Raw genomic sequence first — 18674 nt, forward strand, 5'->3', positions numbered from 1 at the left:
GATGGGGGGGGGGGGGGGTAAACAAGCAAGGAGGACAAGGAGGATACGGATCCTGGGTGTTGGGTTTCTTGCTTCTCAGGCCCGATTCCAGGAAAATACAAAGACGCTCGTCAAGAATACCAAGAAGCACTGGATGAGATAGAAAATTGTTTCATCACAACAATAGAAAGCGAAGAGCTAAAGGTGACCGGCAATGGACTCATCGCTCTCCATTGAATTTTCTTATGCAGCTGAAGTGCCTGCTGAATCTCGCTGCAATATCTGTCAAATTGTACATAGAAGTCTGTAGCACGTGTTTGCTCTGATGCTTTCCATCAGAGAGGAGTGGGCACAAGTCGTTGATCTCTGTGGGGAAGCGCTCAAGTTAGATGAGATGAACATCAAGGGGCTCCTGCGGAGAGCGCTCGCGAGGATCGAGCTGGAGCAAAGAAACTTGGCGTGGGAGGACGTGAATGCAATCCTCAGCGTGGACGCAAGCAACAAGGTAACCCGTGACGAGCTTCCATCATCGCAGCCCTGACACGAGCTGAACAGGAAGCACTGGCCCTCAAGTCAAGACTGGAGAAGTTCTCTGTGCTTCGTAGTAAGGTGCGTCACCTGCTGAGCCTGGCAAGTTCAAAATTGTTGGTGAGCAGGAATCAGCATCGAAGCAGAAGCGTGTCTTCCAAAACTTTTGGTCGAATCAGAAGGATTCATCAGTATGGATCTTCAGTATGGTTGGAGTGTTGTACATGCTCATTTTGTACATGCTTTCCAGCGGCTGTACCGGGATGTAGGGGATGTAAGCCATGGGCCAGACGTGTACTGCTTCTTGGACGTGCGTGCAAACGGGCTCGATGGGAGGTGATCCGGTTCTGTGCGGAGTGAGAAGGATAATGGAGGAGCAGGATAGTGATGCAGCTCTTCAGAAAGCTCGCACCCAGGGCAGTGGAAAATTTCAGGTTGCTAGCTCGGGGGAGAGCGAATGACTTGGAATCATGCTTGTGAACCAGGTGCCTGTGCAGTGGTGAGAAAGGAAAGTCGGAAAACGGAACCCTACTGCATTACAAGGGTGCTACTTGAATCGATACAGCTGGGAAGGATGTGCTTACTTGTTGATTGGTTCAGGAACAATCATCCATCGGGTGTGCAGAGGATTTGTCATGCAAGGAGGAGATGTGGTGTACAGGTTCCGCTCCAGCCTGACAGGTGCTGTGCATTCTTACCCATCCACAGGGACGGGCCGATGGTGGGGGAGGGGATAGAGGTGCGAATGTTCCCATCCCCCTCAATCCCTTCGGCTCACCTCCTAGTGCAGTCGATTTACGGGGGAATGTTCCCGGACGAAAACCTTGGATCGCGGCACATCGACTTCGGGCAGGTCAGGCAGCTTCTTAGAAGGAGTTCTCCTCAACCCGTGCCAGGTCTGTATGGCGAACACAGGACAGAAGGATTCCAACGGCTGTCAGTTCTACATCACGTTCGATGGTGCCCCATGGCTCGATGGGGACAACGTCATCATCGGCAAGGTCAGGATGATCAAGGTTTCTAGGTGCAGCTCTACCCGTGAAGGCGATGTTTGCTACAGGTTCTGCGAGGGCTGAGCCTGCTGCGGAAGCTTGAAACCGTGGAGGTCGATGCAGACGATAGGCCGCATCAGGTGAAGGGTCTTGTGCTCATATGCCCAACGAGCCTCTCATCCCCTCCCAGCGGATCGAGGTCCACGAGTCAGGGGAGATGTCTGCCAAGGACGCGGAGCAATATCTGCGGGATCACACCGAAGGTAACGCTTCCCTGGCTACGAGGTTCGAGCCTGACCCCATGGCGACCAGTTGATCCTGGACCTTGGTGGATGCAACTTTCCCCGGGACAAGCAACTTGACCAGAGAGGAAAGATGAATCTAGAAGTCAAAAGAAGCGCTGCTGCTTGTTTGTTGTTGTGTACTTCGGATTCTTTTCTGCACACTTCTCTACCTCCTCTCGAATGCGTTTCTCTACCATCTTGCACACAACGCCGTCTCGTCCTCGTCCTCGTCCTCGTCCTCGTCCTGCAGAACCAACCCGATCCTGACAAACTTCACGACTTTGTCGGGGACGGTCGACAATGAAATGCCTACCCCTTATTACGTCAACCCCTACCCCTTTTGTTCCCTATGTCTACCCCACCAAATGACTTCAATTGATCACCCCTTGCTGAGAAGCACACCTCTGATACCACCCCACCACCCCCTCTACAAGCAGTCCCAGAGATGCTTGTAGTGGTTGCTTGCTCGAGACCCCACAAAGGCCATGCCATGGGACCCCTCCTCAAGATACCACCCTACCTTACCTGTCTTGAAATGCTTGTGTCTAGTACAGATTCGCAATTCTTTACTTTCAAGAACTTTGATTTCTCGATTATCATTCTATGATATATTGCTATACTCACATACTTTTCCTCATGATCACCACCACCCCGTGATATAATTAACCCCCGCGACCCTGTTTTAATTACCCCACCCCTGGATTCATCATCACACCTCCTCGTCACCCACCCTGCCGGTATGTCCCTTTCCCCTTCGAAAGACATGGACCCGTACACTGATAACCCTACCCACTCATTTCAATTACCAACATTGGGTAAAATGTGGGTGGAAGGCACCTTGAGAAGGACCCTACCATGCCATAATTCCAACCCCCACCTACCCCCGCAAATTTGAGCACCCCCAATTGACCACTAAATCGACTCAAATAGATTCACACCGGTGCTTCGGAAATGAAAATCATTCTAAAAGAGGGGGTAGGGTATCCCTACCACCCACAATCCTTCAACTCTGTTGACTCCACCACCCACCCAGATCCAATTTTTGAGCTACATCAATAAACCCCTTCTAATATTACATACCGGTAGTTGGTGCTATTTGTCCCACACTCTGTAGTATGAATAGAGAGAAAGGTACCGGTGATTGGTAACCCCTACCCACTTCATCCAGGTCTGTTCTGACCCCCACCCACCCTAAGTATACTCCACCCCACATCTCATTTTGCTCACACACAGATCCACAATGCCGCGCCTCCTCCTGTTGCGGAGGCTCCCGCGCTGCTCTGCGTCCTCCCTCACCTCCATCCCCTCCATCCCCTTGTTCTCATCCACATCCTCTACTCCTTGTTTATCATCCTTGCAAGCTTCCTTCTCTTCAGCTTCTTCTACGTCAACTGCGTTGCCACCTCGGTCCGTTGCTCCATCAGGAATGAAGATCGCCGCAGCAACCAGTCGGTGGGGCTCAGAACTTTCGAGGAGCGTCAATGCGATCAACTTTTTCCAGCCCTCCATAGGAATGAGCATGTGCAAGTTCTTAAGCGTCTCTGCCTCTGCAGCAGCTGAAAATTCCATGGAAGGAACCTCAGCTGATGAAAAGCCCAAACCTCGAGCCAGAAGACCTCGCAAGGCTGTGCTGACCCTCACCGAACGTGCCAAAGAGCGTCTTGCCGAACTTATGGCCAGCAAAAGCCCTTCTCCGGCCGGAGTCAGGCTGGGTGTGAGAACACGCGGGTAAGACGATCACTTCTCCGTTTCTTTGCTGTTTCATTGCTTGTTGGATGCCCATTCAATCTACTGCTTTCCCCCAACCTTCTCCTTTGGTCTTCGTGCGTTAAGTCCCCTCTTGCCCCTCTCTCGATCGATTTGGCTACTCTTTTGCTCCACAAGCTACTCTATACATCGCAACGAATCTCATTGAATCAATTTAGGTGCAATGGGTTGTCATATACTATGAACTATGTGGACGAGCCACCTAAACTTGATGATGTTGTGGAGGCTGGAGACAGTGAGTTCCTGAAAAGGTTCTTTTATCTTCAATGTTTTACTAAGTTTTCCCATAGATATCAAAGTGTATGTTGATCCCAAGGCAGTCATGTATCTTCTTGGCTCCGTGATGGACTTCGTGGTAGGGTGGATGTTGATCTAAGTATGCCTTGAGCTCAACTGTTCAACGTAGGAGGACACAGTTCGTGCTGAGTTTGTATTCCAAAACCCGAACGCGAAGGTGAGCTTCTGCTATGGAAGCGGTTCAAAGTGATCATGGCCCAGGGATCGTGTGGATGCGGCGAAAGCTTCAATGTGTAAACAATCAGGAGCTGCAGACTTTGCGAATAAAGAATGTATTTTATTACTTGGGCGTGACCTTGTTTGGCAAGAAGTGTGACAAGCTCGCTCTGGTAGGAATCTATCTCTGGATCACTCTTCCTTGAGGGGCGGAAGGAGATGATCGATACTCTTGGAAGCGACAGAGTTGGGGCTGCAAACCCTTGTTAACGCACCTGAAAATTAGCAACGAAGAGAACTTGCCTGTGAGTCGATGAATCTGCGGTACCAGAGACATACTTGAAGATCTTCATGGCGATTTCTTCGATACTCAGACTCTTCCCTTCATGATGAGTGGGTCATCAGCAAAGTCCTTTATGATGCTAGAATGAGCATACCGAAGTAATCTACAAAGTTGCCCTGGACAGCAAACGATCAGTAACAAAGAAGCAAAGAGTTAGAAGGATGAAACAATTCACCTGGGGATCCAGCATGTAAAATAGAATAGAGTGGTCGATTAGGTAGTCGCCAGGGTTATTGCCCAGCGTAGACTACCACAACAGAATCACATGTTTACCTATTACCTTCCTCCAATCACAAGCATACCTTGGAGTGATAAACTCGATATTTCTGACAAACGTCTTTGATTTGATCTGGCGTTCCTGTCAAACCTAGAAAAAATGTCAACGCCTGACAAAAGCTGTCACTCTTCTGAGCACACCGACGATTCTCGAGTCCCAGTCTGAGAGATACTCTTTCAGCTGGAGGGGACCATCACGTTCGGGGTCGATCGTAATGAAAATCGGAACGATCTTGTCGGAAACGTGCATCTTGTCTGAAGGAGACAGAGACAGTCACATGCCAGCATCGTGGTAGAGAATGAGTAAACCGAGCAGCGACAGGATCTGTTTCATTCTCATCATTTCGTTGGGGCAGATATCCGGACAGTATGTGAATCCGAAGTACATGAACATGTGCTTTCCTCGAAAGTCCATGTCGGAGCGAGTCTGCGAGTGAATGGTAAGAGTTCGGCACTTCGGAGAACACCGCAAGAAGGCATCAACAGGAGGTATCATCACCTTTCCGTTCTGATCTAACAGGACGAATGGACCTCCTATATCTGCTTTCCCATAGCCTTGACCGATCCTTGTCTCTGCATACCAGCAGTGAGCTCCAGCCATGGCGTTCATGGTTCACGTCAACCTTGAAGACGTAGAAGTCTCTTCCGTTCTTGTTCGTTGTAGTAGATAACAAACGCCCCTCCCACCAATCCTAGTAAGCCCACTGATTGCCAGTTGATTGGCTATCAGAGGAAATCAAAGTCAACGACAGCGGTTTGCTGAGCAGCCCATAGGCTGGGGAAGAAAAGGAGGACAAGTGTATACCCCTTTCTGAGAGATCCTTCGTTTCCAGGCTGAGAGGCGCTGGGCATATCTTTCCTTGTCCTCTCCTTCTGCGCCTCCTGACATCATCCTGAATAGTGGAGGCTTCTTCCCCCGGCAGCCTGCGATGGCATGTGCTTGCGGCTGGTAAACGTGTGCAGATACAAGTGAGTTCGCGTTGGCTCGTCGCCATTGGGGGGGGGTGGAGGAGACAGAGAGACTTGGAGCAGTCTCAAAGATCGAGGAGACGAGTCGTCGGGAGGCGCTCGGGGCTCCAAGAAAGCTCCCTTGCTGCAAGAGCCGCCTGATGATCTTGCTCGCCATGCCACTGCTTATGCCTGTATGACGCTTGACGTTACATACCCGTTACTTTAATAGTATGTACCCGTTATGAATGAGTTACGTGCACTTGGCATGGCAGGATAGCGAAGGATGCGGTGCAGGAAGGGAGGTTTGCTTGTGTGTTTACAGCTCAGTGTCCTCTTCCTCCCCTCCATCTGCTTCCTCGTCCTCCCTTGCACCATGCAAGATTCGTCCTGCTCCCCAAAACCAAGAGCGGAGGCGACGAGGGACAACGACTTTGCCAAGATCATCCGGGGCGAGCTCAGAGCGTCGGTGGTGTTTGACAGCGAAAGCTTTGTAGGACCTAAGACGAGTAGCACGTCAGTTTCCACTGACAGAGTCTTGACCCAGATCGTGATCAAGGATCGGTCTCCGGCCTCGAAACTTCACCTCCAAGTCATACCAAAGATACCGCCAGTCCCCAGGGACGTGACCTCGCTTACGAAGGAGCACTCTTTCATGGTGCGCCATGTGATATCGCTGGGGGTTCGATGTTGAGGCTTGTTCAAACTTCTGTCCTTCCAGGTTGAGAGCATGCACAACGTTGCCGTGAAGCAGCTGAAAGGCAATCGCTCTTGAAACCTTTCAACCCCGTGTCTGAAGGTTCCCTGCAGATCACGGGTATGACATCGGTGAATCAATTATTGGTTTTCACATCCCTCCATTCATCTCGGTGACTTGTTCCTCATGTTCTGCCTGGTTTGACCTCCTCCTCCTCGTCTTGCTCCTCCTCCAGGTCCCTCATCTCCACATGCATGTGATCGCTCCGAGGTATCCAAGTGTTACCGTCCCTCTGGAACTGTAACCAAGAGCGCAGCTCCTCCATTGTATTCTGGAAGCGCTTGAAGTACCTCCAGGGAACTTGCTGGTTCGTCGACTCCAAGAAGGTGCAAGTCACGGCACGGATCTCCATCTCTTACAAACATTTCTCAGCTTGTCGAAAGTCTCAGGAGGGGCAAGTCAATTGGCTGCGTATGAAACAAAGGAGCAGGCTTCCTGCTTCTGGCGAAAAGCTATCATGCTGGTGTTCGTGTGAGGATACATCAGAGCTCTTCGAGCTTTCAGCATCCTAGCAAGCGGCCGCTCGTCAGCAGCAGACTGGCACTGCCCCAGAGCAGAGCATCAGCAGACCTTCAGTCACACTGTTGGGCCAGAAGTCTACAGAGCACGGTCGCAGTGTGGCCTGGTGATCCTCCGCGACTCGGATGCGCGCAGCAGTGAGTCCGACCCGCGCCCCGAGACCGCAGCAGCGGGCCAGCGATGTGGATGCGATGTGACCTGTCGTCTGCAAGGTCGTGCATCGATCATTCTTCGAACTAGGCAAGATTGCTGGTAGTTCTTCCTTTGAAACTAGATCCGCCAGTACTCATCCTTCTATATCATGGATCAGATCCGTTGTCTCCTCTTCTGCTTCCTGCCTTGTATGCTCCTCCTGCCATACGCACATCCCGTCAGTCGCACGCCTCTCCTCCCCTCGCCTCTCCCTGACCTTTGCTTCTTCCTCCGTCAGCTTTTGCACCCTCAACACCAACCGAGTGTCTCGAAGCTTCTTGAAGAGCCTCTGGTTCTGTAGCGGCAGCGTCAGCTCCTGCGGCTCGCCTTCCGGGAGCTGCTGCAGGTCTACTTGTACAGACCCAACCAGATCGTCGCTCGTCACCTGAGCACAAGCATCCGTCAGACCTCTCTGCGACCTCCACCAGCCTCCCGACGGCACTCACATCATCCTTGTCCCACAAGGTGACGCTCAGAACCTTGGTCTGACTCGTCATCCTCCACTCGAAGTCTTGCTTCCACACCGGGTTGACGTTCTTGTTGATCACCTCCGACGCAAAGGTAGACAGCCCCGAGCACGCGTTGACGAACAACACGCAGTACGCGTCACAGCCCGAGAGCAGGTCCATCCGCGGCAGGTTCCTCGCTTCTACCAGCTGCACCCTCAGCACTCCCGCAGCCTTCGATGCTGGCGACGTGTAGACTACCTCCGCCTGCTCCTCGCTCTCGACGATGGCAGCCGGCACGAGCTCCTTGCCCATCCTCGTCATGAGGTCTGACATGCGCTTTTGGCTGTTGAGAATCTTGAGCTGACTGATCTGCATCGCGATCTGTCGTCTCACGCCCTCCATGTCATAAAGCTCCATCAGCTCGTTCTTCCTCCTGTCCGCGATCTCCGATGGCTCCGTGCCATAGCGGCTCATCAGGTCGGCGGACGCGACTATCTCGTCTTCACACAGCGTGTAGTCCTCAGCATCGTCCCCATCCGCCTCATGGTCTGGATGTACCTTGTCCGACCCCTTGGCGAAGGCTCGTCGAGCAAGAGCAGCAAGCTCGTAGGTATCAACAGACACGCCACCGGGAAGCAGAATCATCTTTTCTTCCTCCAGGTCGCGCTCGATGCTGCGACGTTGGCTCTCTTTCGACGTCAGAGTCTCTCGCTCTCTTATCAGAGCTTGCTCTAGCATCTGGTTCGACACGAACTGCTGCGTTCTCAGCACCTGCCTCAGTCCATGCCAGACAGTCTCCAGCAAGTCCTCCACCAGCCCGGTCGTCCCCTCAGTCTCTTCCTTGACCTTGGCGTACGAGTCCACTAAGATGGCGAGAAACACGTTGAGCAGGATGAAGAACGCGATGAATAGATACGACCACAGGAAGATGTGAAACGCTCCGTCCGGAGCCGCGTGCGACATCTGTCATCACACCAGTCAGCTTGCCCTCTACCTAGACCGCTGGGCTTGCTCGCACTCACCGATGCGTAGAACTGAGTCGTGTCGAGACTGAGCAGGAAGATCAACAGCGTCAGGCATGCGGTCGACATGTCCCTCATCCCCTGTCGTGCCATAGCAGGTCAGCTCCTCCTACACGCCCTCACTCTTCTACTCGCCTCGTACTGATGACCGAACAGCATGTGTCCCACCACGGAGTAGCCGTAGAACACCAGGAGGAATAACAACATGAAGTGCCAGAGGTCGCTCGACGCGCGTGCGATGGTCCGGGTGACAAGGCCCATGCGCTCTTGGAAGTCAAGCGACTTGAGCATGCGCAGCACGAACAGAACGACGCTGACTCCAGCGAAGAAAGAGTAGAGGCTCATCGACCCCGAGATGGTTCTTGCTTGCTCCAGCAGCATCAGCAAGTTCAGCTCAGCTTGGTTGTCGGTACGGAAATGCCTCGCCTGTGCGTTGCCTGATTTGATCATAGGAACCTCGAAGTCTGCTCCCGGCTGGACGATTGTGACGCCTTTCCGTCGGGCAGCGGACCCGTAGTCGGGCCCGTAGAAGAGGACGGGGTAGTTGGCTTTCATCTCGAACCGCCGACAGTCCTGGTAGTGAAGCAGGCAGGTGATGATTGTTCCCCACATGAAGGCGAAGTGCGTCCAGTCGATCCAGTTGAAGGGATGCGACAGGTACCCGCTCAGATTGTACTTGCGGATCTCACCCAGCAGCTCGCTGACTTCCATGTAGCTGTTGATCAGAAGAAAGACTATGATGAGTACGAAGAGGAAAATCTGCAACCCTGCTTTCGGCCCGGCAAAGAAGTCGACAGAGAAGGAGTTGACCTGGTAGTCCCATGGTATCCTGCCTGTCTGCTGCCAGTTGAAGATCAACTCATGCAGAGCAAAGATGTTCTTAGGGGCGTTGTAGGTGAGGAACTGTACTCGCACTTCTTCTGTCTTCGAATTGATGTAGGAGCCGTCTTCCGCGAACTGAATCATGGTCTGCGCCAGCATCTGCGTGAGACGCTCGTCGAAGTAGAGCTTGAAGGTGTCTCCCTCTGACGGCATGATGTACTTGGGATCCTTGTAGGCTTGCTCGAAGCCTGTGATGTTGATCGAGGCCTCTGCCTCAGAGATGAAGCCATCCTTGTTCCGATCGAAGAAGTTGGTGTCGTACTTCTGCGGAAAGAAGCCGATCGGGAAGGACAGCTCCGTCACTCCACCGGAGCTGATCACGTGCCTCTCAAGCGGGGCGTAAAATTTCTCTGAAGCAAGCTTCGGGTTGTACATGCTGCTGAAGGTCATGAAAGAAGGATCGTAGCCGTACGGAGTGTCGTCAAGAGTCGTGGACGGACAGCTCACGATGCTCTTCACCGACTCCATGTAGAGTTGGACGTGCTTGTTCACGCTCTGAGCGCAGTCAGCAGGCTTCATCCTCTTCTGCGAGATCACGATGGCCCCGATGATCCTGTTGTAGGGAGTGATCTCGCGGTTCTTGGGCTCGAACGGCGGGACGATCTTGGGCGGACCCTCACTCGCATCCCGATACTCCCACACGCTGAAACGATAGTCGCTCGCGCACGTGGAGCTTGACGTCAGCTTCGCTGTGTCCGCGCACGCGGGGAACTGCCCCGAGGTCGGACACGTGATGGTCGGACACCTGAGATCGATCGCGTCGCTCGCGTCAACCTTGCAGAAGCTGCAGAGGTCACATGTCCCTAACCCTCCCGTGCTCGACGAGCCCTGCTGGGAGCAGAAAAGTCCTGTATCGCAATCATAATGCGACTCGCAGGCCTGACCTGTCACACGAGCTGTCAGCGACTGACAAGACGGACGAGGCGTCGGGCCCCTCACCTCTCGTGCTCTTGGTGAAGATCGAGCTCGTGCTGATCGACATCTCTTGCGACGCCGTCAAGAGCGGACAAGCCCGCGTCAGCGCCTCCTGCATCTCCTTACGATGATCCAGCAGCACGTTGATGATGGTCGCCGCTTGGACGTTGGAGGTTGCCAAGACTTCGCCTGACACGTCTGCAGTCTCCGAGAGCCTAGAGACGTTGACGCTGATCTGCTGAGGGAGCACCTGAGAAGCGTTGAGCCTGCTCTCAACGATCTTCTGCCACTCGTCGAGCGCAGAATAGTTTCCACACAAGGAGATGTTGATATCTTGCACTGACGAGCCGTTCACGAGGACAGGTGCGACGTTGACTGCAAAATAAAAGCTTACACGAGGTGGGTTCACAAAGGTTTTCCAGTAGTACGAGCTCGTGCTTGGCATAGTGACTTCTGGGAATTTAAGGCAAGCGACGACATTGATGGTCCAGTAGCCAGGTGATTTTAAGTCTTTGTTGTACAGCACAAGCTTGGAGCCATTCTTGACGGTGTTTGGGCAAGAGGCCTCGTCTTCCCAGTTGGTGCAGTCACAAGTAGGGTTGGTATCGCCATATGGTGAGAGGGCATACCGCAGGTAGGTAAACTCTGAGAAGGTAACCACCTCGACTTGGGCAAAAGTAACAGCGTCGTAGTAATCTTGGATGGGACTGACCCAGTACTCCTTGACTGCTCTGACAATCGGGGGGGTTGGGTTGGTAGGGCAGACGGCTCCGGTCCCCCACGTCGCACAGAAGCCTCTCCATTCAAACAAATCATCCGATGTGAACTCAACCTTCATGATGCCCGTTGGTGATGTCACTTGCTGATCAATGTCGTACAGATAGCCTGTCAACTCTGCTAGCAACTGCTTGTCAAAGCAATCCAGACTGGAACAAGAGTACAGAGTCACATAATCCCAGCCATCCTCGACCTCAAACAGCTGGAAGGTCAGGGTCACGTTGGTGGCTCCTTGCGGGGCTATGATCCAGTAGCAGTCTGATAAACTTGAATATGTTGAGTATCCCGATGTTACGTAACCACTTGTGTCATCGATTGTTTGACCCGTGTGAGGACAGTTTGAGACAGTTCTCAACGAAGCCTTCTCGTGTGCTTGCTGATCACGTTCTTTCCCCTTGCTCCTTGCACGTTCATCGACCTCCTCGACTGTGTTCCTATCCATCGAGCGATGCTTTGAAGCCGTCGAGTCCTTGGGTGGGGAGAATCTGATGGAAGATCCTCCAACAACCTTCTTTGCCTCCTCCCCTTCTTTTTTCCTGACCGTTCGAGATCTTCTCCGCGCTCTCGATGAAACATCGCAGCTGGATCCCGACTCAATGATCTTCGCCTTGTTCGCTGCCGCGTACGGACTCCCGCTCATGTTGGGAAGGATGCTGCAGTACCCGACCTGTACAACCCTTACAAGCACGCCAAACAGCGGCAAGCTTACCTCCACTATGGTCTCCAACACACCCGTCACCGAGTCCTTGAGCTCGATCTTGCCGCTCAGCCCGTACTTGGAGGTCATCAGGTAGCCGACATCTTTCATCCAGATCTCAGTCAGAACCCTCACCGTCACGCCATGCCTCTTGCTACCTTCGGGGTTGAAATTGTCGCAGAAAGTACGCATCGCGTCTGTGGGGGATCGACACATGGTTTTCAAGGCGTTCTCATTAAAGACTGCGTTCTTGAAAATTTCTCTATGGTTCCCATATTCCATGGCCGACTTCCGTTTTGAGAGAGTCGAGAAAGAGCTGCGAGCCAAGCTCAGCTCATCTATTCTTGTACAACCTTCACTTACCTTGATGTCACTCTGAACAATGACGGCACCGCTTGATTCTCCACCGCTTGCTCTAAAGACGAGACCTGGTATAGCACCAACGTAAGCTCTCCGTCGGGAACTTCGAACGTCAGCTGGGTTGCGTTTGTGTCGGTCTCGAAAAGAAAGTCTCCCATCGTATCGCTGTAAATGTTGTAGTAATATCGCGCCCTTGACGGATCGCTGTCCAGCGCAGAGTCTTTGAGAGGGAAGCCGAGCTCTGACGAGCTTTGCTGGATGATGTCTGCCAGTGTGATAGTGAGCGTGGTGACGTTCTTGTACTTGCCGCAGTCCTTGATGCATCCGAACCGCCCGAAGCCCGGGTACTCGTCGGGTGTATCACAATTCCCATCTCCACATACAGGATCGCTGAACACCACCTGAGCTATTCCCCGGAACCTGCCGATCACAGTCAACGTCGACGATGATACTCATAGTACGATCCCTACCAGGAGTAGAAGTCTGCAGACGTGCCGAGAAAGCCCGTCGAGCCCAGTCCTGAGTTCATGTAGCCTCCGTTGCCAAGCTGAGGAAGATTACTGAGAACAAGGTCGATGACAGAGCTCTCGACGTAGTAGGAAGATGTGATGTCTCGCTGCATGAAGAGAAACGAGACGTACACGATGAAGAAGATGGACGTCCCAAACAGCCTCACATACGACGAGGAGCGTGACAGCTTCTCCCGCACTTTCTCTAGGAGGCCGTCGATCTGTATCTCTCGGCGAACCACAGGATCGGTTCTACTCCTCAGGCCGAAGAGCTTCTGTATCTCGGTATCTCGGAGGACTCCTTCTACCTCGTGGATATCGTCGACCAGGTTGTCGATCGGATCGCTTATCAGATACTCTATCTCCTCGTCGGTCTTCTTCACCTTCTTCTTCCGGTTCCTCAGTACCGAAGCAACAGCGGCTCCCTGCATCTTAGAGGATCTCTTGCCTTGGCAGAGCTGGACCTCAGGGGATCACACAAGTGAGATTAGCAGGAGGCTTGTTCAGCTTGTCGATGTACAACAGTTGTCGGCTGTTCCTTCCATCAGCTGATGTCTGCGTTGCGCTCCTTCAGCATATCGGTTTGATTCGAGGGTAGGGTTGTAACTCGGCACCGTCAGGACGCATCGAGGGGTGGTGGGTGGTACCAAAATGGAACTTTGGGGGGGTACTGCTGTGTGGTAAAAGGAGTAAACAAAGAGTCAAATCAGCTTTTGGGGTGGGGGTGGGTGGGGTACTTACCGAATGTTGACACTTTTTAGTAAAGTTATTATATATTTACACCCTCGTTACTTAACTTTGAGTAAACTTCGGGCCGGGAGCTGAGTAGTATTACTACTGCTCGTACTGATTTTTAAACCGTACCTTTGAGTATGTACTACTGCCGCGTTCATTTTGAGGAGCCTGGCGGCGGAACTGATTTTTAACGGTTACGGCGGCTTGAAACCGCCGTGAGTCAACTTGACCGATTTAGCTTTCAAGAGAACCGTGACCAAGAGACAGAAATGGCATGGCTCGTTGTGACGAGCAGCGAGACAGAGCTGCGCTCGGCCCTGAGCGACAGGCTTAGAACTAAGATTGAGCAACAACACAGGATAATTTTCTTAATGTACGATGTTTGTGGAAGTTCATTTGATATCATTGATTCTGTGTTGTATCACATTAGTTGAAGTGGAAAATGGCAGTTTATCCTTTGTCGTTAGGTATGAAGCAAAAAGCACTACAAGTATTCAAGGCCGAAAGATAATCAGATAGGCCAAGAAAATCGGAAACTCATTGAAGGTTGACTCGGTTTTGCTTTGCAGCATTGTTACATGGAGCACTCGCGATCTGTTCAGAATCACTAGCATCGACGCCACAAGCATCATTCCGCTGCAAGATCGCCATGTTTGAGCTTCTCTGCCACACGCAAGACCATTTTTCACAACTGACTGGCACACTGTCATTTGGAGCCACCCAAATCAACAAGATCAATGTCGGAGAGAACTGGGTCCGTGAGAACGAATGCGGATGCTTCGCAAGCCCCATGAGCGATGCTGGGGACAATCAGGTCTATCTCAGATGTTTCATTGTACCCCAAAACTCCTGACATCACAACTTTTCTACTTGACAGGGTATGTTCAATAGGTATGCGTCAATCAGGTAATTCTACTCCTTTTTGCACACAACCCGTATCTCATGCGCTTATCATTAGTGCAAATTGGGTGGACACGACAAGGTTCGATGACATCCGGGGCCCCGCCCCTCCCATCAACGGAAAATCGGTGACCTGAACATGAAGATTGCCCTAGAGTGAAACCTTTCCTCACACCGTGAGCAGATAGCAGGGACCGTGGAGGATATGACTTTGGGATACTCATTCAACGCCAATACCGACTTCGATGCTGATGCAGCAGCAGCAGCAGCAGCAGGCATGGGACATCCCCATATTGGTGTCACAGCACCATCAGTTCTTTACATGATGAAGTAGGAGGAATTAAAGGAGCCAGCTTTGAAGTGACATTGCCGTCCTACCTCAGGACGTGAATGAGCGTAAATTCAAGTACCGCGTACAACATTTCAATCATCAGAACCCAGCCGAATGAGAGCTTTGGAACAAAAACTTGGTGAGATCTTCTCCCAGCTTAGCATCCTGGCAGAACATGAGCTTGAGATTGAAAAAGCATTCCATGCTATCACCTGCCCTTGTTTCGCCCCCGAGGGCCTGGCGGCCAACCTACACATTCACAAGTCACTAACAACAGCCTACTTCGGATTCAAACAACATTGTCACTGGAGCCTTCACGGCTGCGTTCTCAACCCCCATGGACTTGGCCCACTGGCTTTCAGCTGACGAGACAAGGCCATTCTTCTGAAGAAAGTTTCCAAGAACCGGGCATGGTCCACCACGGCCGCATGCGAGCTTCTTTGGAATGTTCTGATGAAGCATCTGTACACGCGACTTCTCCTTACCAGTCATGAGGGAGTTTGCCCACTCATTCTCCTTCTGAGACATGAGGTGATGTTTTACATAGAACCCGCGAGCTTGCTTTCCGTAGTCGTTATACTCCTGAGAAAGCGCCTGGCTCTGAGCGGAGTGCATGTTGTGCTTTGCTCCGCCAACGAAGAGATTTTTCTTGAACCCATACTTCTTAGGGAATTGGACAAGATCGTGGTATGGAGTTGGCTTCCATGCTCCTTGCTTCTTCAGCATGCTTGCTTGCTTCATGACATGTCGGATTTTCCTGGTGTCTTCCTTGTTGAGCTGATGTCCAGAATGTCCCTTTGCAAACTTCCTCGTCGTTGCTGCAGACGGCTGATACTTCTGAACGAGTTCGTCTCGTCCATTCATCGTGGTCATCGTCAGCAGCATTGCCGCCATCACCGTCAGACCCGCCAAGGCTGCCACCGTCGTCGCAGTCTTCATAATGCGGTCTGTCTCTTCGATCCGATAACTTCTACCCCCTCAGTATACCCCCCGTTATAATTACTACCCCCTCATACATCACCCCTACCCTCCAATTGCAATGTTTTCAAGAACAACAGAGATCTTATAGATATTTAACTAATGGTATTACTATACGAATATCAATGTATGTAACTTACAATTTTTCCTCATTACCCCCTACCCACAAATTTTCTTTACAACCCCTGAGAAGAAAGCCCTACCGGGTGAAAATCAACTGTACCAGGAGATCTTTGCTCAATTTCGGTACCCCCATTTTTTCGCATGGACCCACCACCGGTGTGGCAGCTACCACCATTCCACTTGAACACCATGGCTGTTTGCAGATGCACACTAGTAGTAGTAGACTTGGCCACCGCACCAAATGGTGAGGCAAAAAACATGTCGCTATGACTTATGTAATCGTGAGTCTACTATGATGCAAGGAAAGCGATTAACATGTCGCTATGACTTATGTAATCGTGAGTCTATTATGATGCAAGGAAAGCGATTGATCAGGGATGCAAACAAACAGTGCAGTGAACCAAGCGTCAGTCACGGACAATGATGAGATTTTTGTTGAGTTTATTAGATTTTGGTTATCTGCTCTAGATTACAATTAAAAGCAGCCCAAGTTTTCATGTCTTGGGAGAAATAGTTCTTAGATAAAAACACTTTCTTCTGTTGCCTTCTATAGTGCAAGCAACAAGCCACCTTGAAATGATAGTGCTCGCAAGAGAAACTGCGCTTACTTGGGGACCTTTCCTGCCTTCCATTGCTCCTGCTTGGCGGCAGGCAAAGCCTTCCACATGGCTCCAAGCTCCTTGGCGACCTCGGTGATGGAGTGGTTGGGATGCTGCTTGGTAACAGAGGCCCTCATGTGCTTGCTGAACAGCACTGCAACACAGTTAAGCTCAACTTCCCTAACAGAAATCACTCACTGTATCCAGTCAAAGGCTTCTTGGGCTTGTCCTGCGCAGTATCTCTCAGCTAGTGCTGTAAACGAAGCGTTGGGGCTTACGGATTTCGATCCCTTGGCAGCCTTAGCCTTGGGGGCCTTCTTGATGGTGCTCTTGGTCTTCTTGGTGGCGGTCTTCTTGGCCCTTGGCTTGGGAGCGGAGGAGGAGATGGTGAACTTCTCGACAGGCTTGGTCTGGCGCTTTTCCCTGCCCTCGGCACCTCCACGAAGGCGAAGAACCAGATGCAGAGTGCTCTCCTTCTGGATGTTGTAGTCTGCAGGGGAAGCGGATGAGATGTTTTGAGAGACGAGGAAATAGCCTTACCAGCAAGAGTACGTCCATCTTCAAGCTGCTTCCCAGCAAAGATAAGGCGCTGCTGGTCTGGGGGAATTCCCTCCTTGTCCTGGATCTTGCTCTTCACCATGTCAATGGTGTCGGAGCTCTCCACTTCCAAGGTGATGGTCTTGCCGGTAAGGGTCTTTACGAAGATCTGCAACATGATTGAGACATCTGGAAGAAGGGATGTATTTGGACTAGCGAGCCAGCACACACATGCATCATGAATCTACGAGAGCAGATACATTCATCTTGAGCATTTTCAAATCACTTCGCCGTTAGCGGTGCGATTATACACTTCAACTCTTCATCGGGGGTCCATTGGGCACAGAAAAACGATGACATGTTGCAGAAACCCTTCAAAGCGATCGCATTCTAGACACGAGAGATGATGGAGAGGATGGAGAAAGAGAACAAAAGGAGAACAAGTACTGCGAAACACCTGCATGGCCTGTCGCTTCTGCTGCTGTGGGCGGGAAGGCAGAGAATTCAAATTGGGAGGGGAGAACTCTAGAATTGAAGGGTGGGGGTGATAATAAATGGGGTAGGGGTAGTAAGTTTGAAAATATAAGTCGAACGATGGGTCCTGAGTGGTACTTGAGATTCAGATGAAGAGGGGTGGAGGGTGGTTGAATGTGGGTACCTAAAGTAAAGAAAGTGCAAAGACGGGTGGGGGTGAAAAAGTTATGGGTGGGGGTGATGTGGAATGATTGGGGGTAGCGATGTAGATTGTACGGTTACGCCCGTCGGGGAAACTGAGGGTAGTGGGACGGTTTAGCAATGAAGGGGTGGGTCATCTATGAACCGAGCGGTTTTTGCAGCTGCAGGGGGGTAGAAAAAAGTCGAAAAGAAGGGGGTAGGAATCCCTAAGGATTGTAGGTGGTCCTGACGCGCATTCCAAAACGAGGGTGGTATGAGGACACGGGGGTGTGAGATCTGAGGAGGGGGTGGGGGGTGGTCAGTCAGGGGTGCAGGGCCGGTGGAGTTGTGTTTTGCTCGGGGAGTTGTGTTCGGTTTAAAACATTTATTAGTTTGAGAGAAACGTTCAAAAAGCTTGGTGTTCTTTGAAAAATACCAGGCCAAATACAGCGAAATCAAATTTGTTAAGTAATTTTCAAATTTTATGTTAATGACATGAGTCACATCGACTGGCCCGGGAGTCACGAGTCCGGCACTGAGGCCGGCACACTGGGACTCCGGGCTCGGAGACCGGCCGGAGCGGTTCAACGGTTGAAGTATTCTTTACTCAAAGTTAAGTTAAAAATCAGTACGTATAGCATACTATGATGCCACGGTATGATAACTCAGCCTCGTGCCGCTGTGCCGCCCGCCGGACCGCTGGGGCCCAGTGAAGAACTTCGGCGCGGCCCTCAGCGGAACCTTGCCAGTCACGGTCAGGGTGTCACGGTCCGACCGTGACGGAGCACTGGCAAGTTTGTTAGACTTGTACCGGGACCGTGTGCCAAAGTCACGCACTGCACTGCAGATATCACATTGACCTTAGTTGTAACAGTGAGGGCCGAGAGGACCTGCTACTAGGCTAGTACGTGCTGACGGTGGCCGCCTCGAAACGTGTAAGAGTCGTGGTTTACAGGAGAGTTTTGTTAACTCGCCGAGTAGGGCTATCTGACTGGCACCGTCCGACCGTCACGCCTGTTATGTGATCCATCCGCCGTGACTGAGTGCGACACCCGGCGGCCCGGCCGGGCACCGTGCCGCGTGATCGGACGGTGCCACCGCCGTGACCCGTGACACGGTCTGATCTCAAGTGAAGGTCCGATCACTGACATGATCACGTGGACAGCAG

At 51.8% G+C, this 18674-nt stretch overlaps 8 protein-coding genes across 8 annotated transcripts; 4 read left to right on the top strand and 4 right to left on the bottom strand.

Annotated features, from left to right (window-relative positions):
- Window positions 1–882: 882 nt before the first annotated feature.
- Window positions 883–1583, top strand: GUITHDRAFT_77753 (hypothetical protein; the record flags this gene model as incomplete). Its single annotated transcript, XM_005824685.1, has 5 exons — window positions 883–941; window positions 993–1051; window positions 1108–1188; window positions 1293–1360; window positions 1404–1583. Coding segments are annotated over 5 exons (447 nt in total), but the record flags the coding sequence as incomplete, so codon positions are not given.
- Window positions 1584–3008: 1425 nt separating this feature from the next.
- On the top strand, window positions 3009–4130 carry GUITHDRAFT_154876 (hypothetical protein). The gene is made up of 5 exons (XM_005824686.1): window positions 3009–3511; window positions 3709–3785; window positions 3841–3905; window positions 3957–4004; window positions 4049–4130. Exons 1-5 carry the CDS (start codon window positions 3024–3026, stop codon window positions 4082–4084), a joined length of 714 nt encoding a protein of 237 aa, XP_005824743.1. The 5' UTR covers window positions 3009–3023; the 3' UTR covers window positions 4085–4130.
- Window positions 4131–4195: 65 nt separating this feature from the next.
- Window positions 4196–5232, bottom strand: GUITHDRAFT_116071 (hypothetical protein; the record flags this gene model as incomplete). The annotated part of the gene is made up of 8 exons (XM_005824687.1): window positions 4196–4278; window positions 4332–4385; window positions 4441–4462; window positions 4522–4593; window positions 4649–4713; window positions 4764–4877; window positions 4932–5049; window positions 5122–5232. 8 exons carry the CDS (start codon window positions 5230–5232, stop codon window positions 4196–4198), a joined length of 639 nt encoding a protein of 212 aa, XP_005824744.1.
- A 577-nt stretch (window positions 5233–5809) lies between these two features.
- GUITHDRAFT_154878 (hypothetical protein) lies at window positions 5810–6842 on the top strand. Its single transcript, XM_005824688.1, has 7 exons — window positions 5810–6063; window positions 6118–6228; window positions 6292–6331; window positions 6381–6439; window positions 6503–6537; window positions 6584–6653; window positions 6700–6842. The coding sequence occupies exons 1-7, from the start codon at window positions 5857–5859 to the stop codon at window positions 6742–6744; spliced, it is 567 nt and encodes a 188-aa protein (XP_005824745.1). The 5' UTR covers window positions 5810–5856; the 3' UTR covers window positions 6745–6842.
- A 645-nt stretch (window positions 6843–7487) lies between these two features.
- On the bottom strand, window positions 7488–7706 carry GUITHDRAFT_39960 (hypothetical protein; the record flags this gene model as incomplete). Its single annotated transcript, XM_005824689.1, has 1 exon — window positions 7488–7706. A coding segment is annotated over one exon (219 nt), but the record flags the coding sequence as incomplete, so codon positions are not given.
- A 6327-nt stretch (window positions 7707–14033) lies between these two features.
- Window positions 14034–14618, top strand: GUITHDRAFT_116074 (hypothetical protein; the record flags this gene model as incomplete). The annotated part of the gene is made up of 4 exons (XM_005824690.1): window positions 14034–14198; window positions 14262–14290; window positions 14343–14412; window positions 14469–14618. 4 exons carry the CDS (start codon window positions 14034–14036, stop codon window positions 14616–14618), a joined length of 414 nt encoding a protein of 137 aa, XP_005824747.1.
- Window positions 14619–14693: 75 nt separating this feature from the next.
- Window positions 14694–15567, bottom strand: GUITHDRAFT_154879 (hypothetical protein). Its single transcript, XM_005824691.1, has 3 exons — window positions 14914–15567; window positions 14828–14864; window positions 14694–14780 (listed from the first exon to the last, which is right to left on the bottom strand). Exons 1-3 carry the CDS (start codon window positions 15552–15554, stop codon window positions 14715–14717), a joined length of 744 nt encoding a protein of 247 aa, XP_005824748.1. The 5' UTR covers window positions 15555–15567; the 3' UTR covers window positions 14694–14714.
- A 574-nt stretch (window positions 15568–16141) lies between these two features.
- On the bottom strand, window positions 16142–17337 carry GUITHDRAFT_97141 (high mobility group box fusion protein). Its single transcript, XM_005824692.1, has 5 exons — window positions 17310–17337; window positions 16856–17021; window positions 16594–16805; window positions 16514–16544; window positions 16142–16469 (listed from the first exon to the last, which is right to left on the bottom strand). Exons 1-5 carry the CDS (start codon window positions 17313–17315, stop codon window positions 16321–16323), a joined length of 564 nt encoding a protein of 187 aa, XP_005824749.1. The 5' UTR covers window positions 17316–17337; the 3' UTR covers window positions 16142–16320.
- Between the last annotated feature and the right edge of the window lie 1337 nt (window positions 17338–18674).

The sequence above is a fragment of the Guillardia theta genome, assembly GCF_000315625.1.
Source record: "Guillardia theta CCMP2712 unplaced genomic scaffold GUITHscaffold_91, whole genome shotgun sequence".
NCBI classification, from domain to species: domain Eukaryota; class Cryptophyceae; order Pyrenomonadales; family Geminigeraceae; genus Guillardia; species Guillardia theta.

Bases quoted from the DNA above. Each gene is read 5' to 3' on its own strand.
- GUITHDRAFT_154879 (XM_005824691.1), bottom strand. From the start codon at position 15,554: ATGAAGACTGCGACGACGGTGGCAGCCTTGGCGGGTCTGACGGTGATG. The intron at 14,865-14,913 runs GTTGTTTGAATC...GTGAATGTGTAG, and splicing joins GTGAAGGCTCCAGTGACAAT to GTTGGCCGCCAGGCCCTCGG. The intron at 14,781-14,827 runs GTGATAGCATGG...ATGTTCTGCCAG, and splicing joins CGGGGGCGAAACAAGGGCAG to GATGCTAAGCTGGGAGAAGA.
- GUITHDRAFT_97141 (XM_005824692.1), bottom strand. The intron at 16,806-16,855 runs GTAAGGCTATTT...CTTCCCCTGCAG, and splicing joins AGATGGACGTACTCTTGCTG to ACTACAACATCCAGAAGGAG. The intron at 16,470-16,513 runs GTGAGTGATTTC...ACTGTGTTGCAG, and splicing joins GAAGCCTTTGACTGGATACA to TGCTGTTCAGCAAGCACATG.
- GUITHDRAFT_154878 (XM_005824688.1), top strand. From the start codon at position 5,857: ATGCGGTGCAGGAAGGGAGGTTTGCTTGTGTGTTTACAGCTCAGTGTC. The intron at 6,538-6,583 runs GTATCCAAGTGT...CCAAGAGCGCAG, and splicing joins ATGCATGTGATCGCTCCGAG to CTCCTCCATTGTATTCTGGA. The intron at 6,654-6,699 runs GTGCAAGTCACG...AACATTTCTCAG, and splicing joins GGTTCGTCGACTCCAAGAAG to CTTGTCGAAAGTCTCAGGAG.
- GUITHDRAFT_154876 (XM_005824686.1), top strand. From the start codon at position 3,024: ATGCCGCGCCTCCTCCTGTTGCGGAGGCTCCCGCGCTGCTCTGCGTCC. The intron at 3,786-3,840 runs GTGAGTTCCTGA...GTTTTCCCATAG, and splicing joins TGTTGTGGAGGCTGGAGACA to ATATCAAAGTGTATGTTGAT. The intron at 4,005-4,048 runs GTGAGCTTCTGC...ATCATGGCCCAG, and splicing joins TCCAAAACCCGAACGCGAAG to GGATCGTGTGGATGCGGCGA.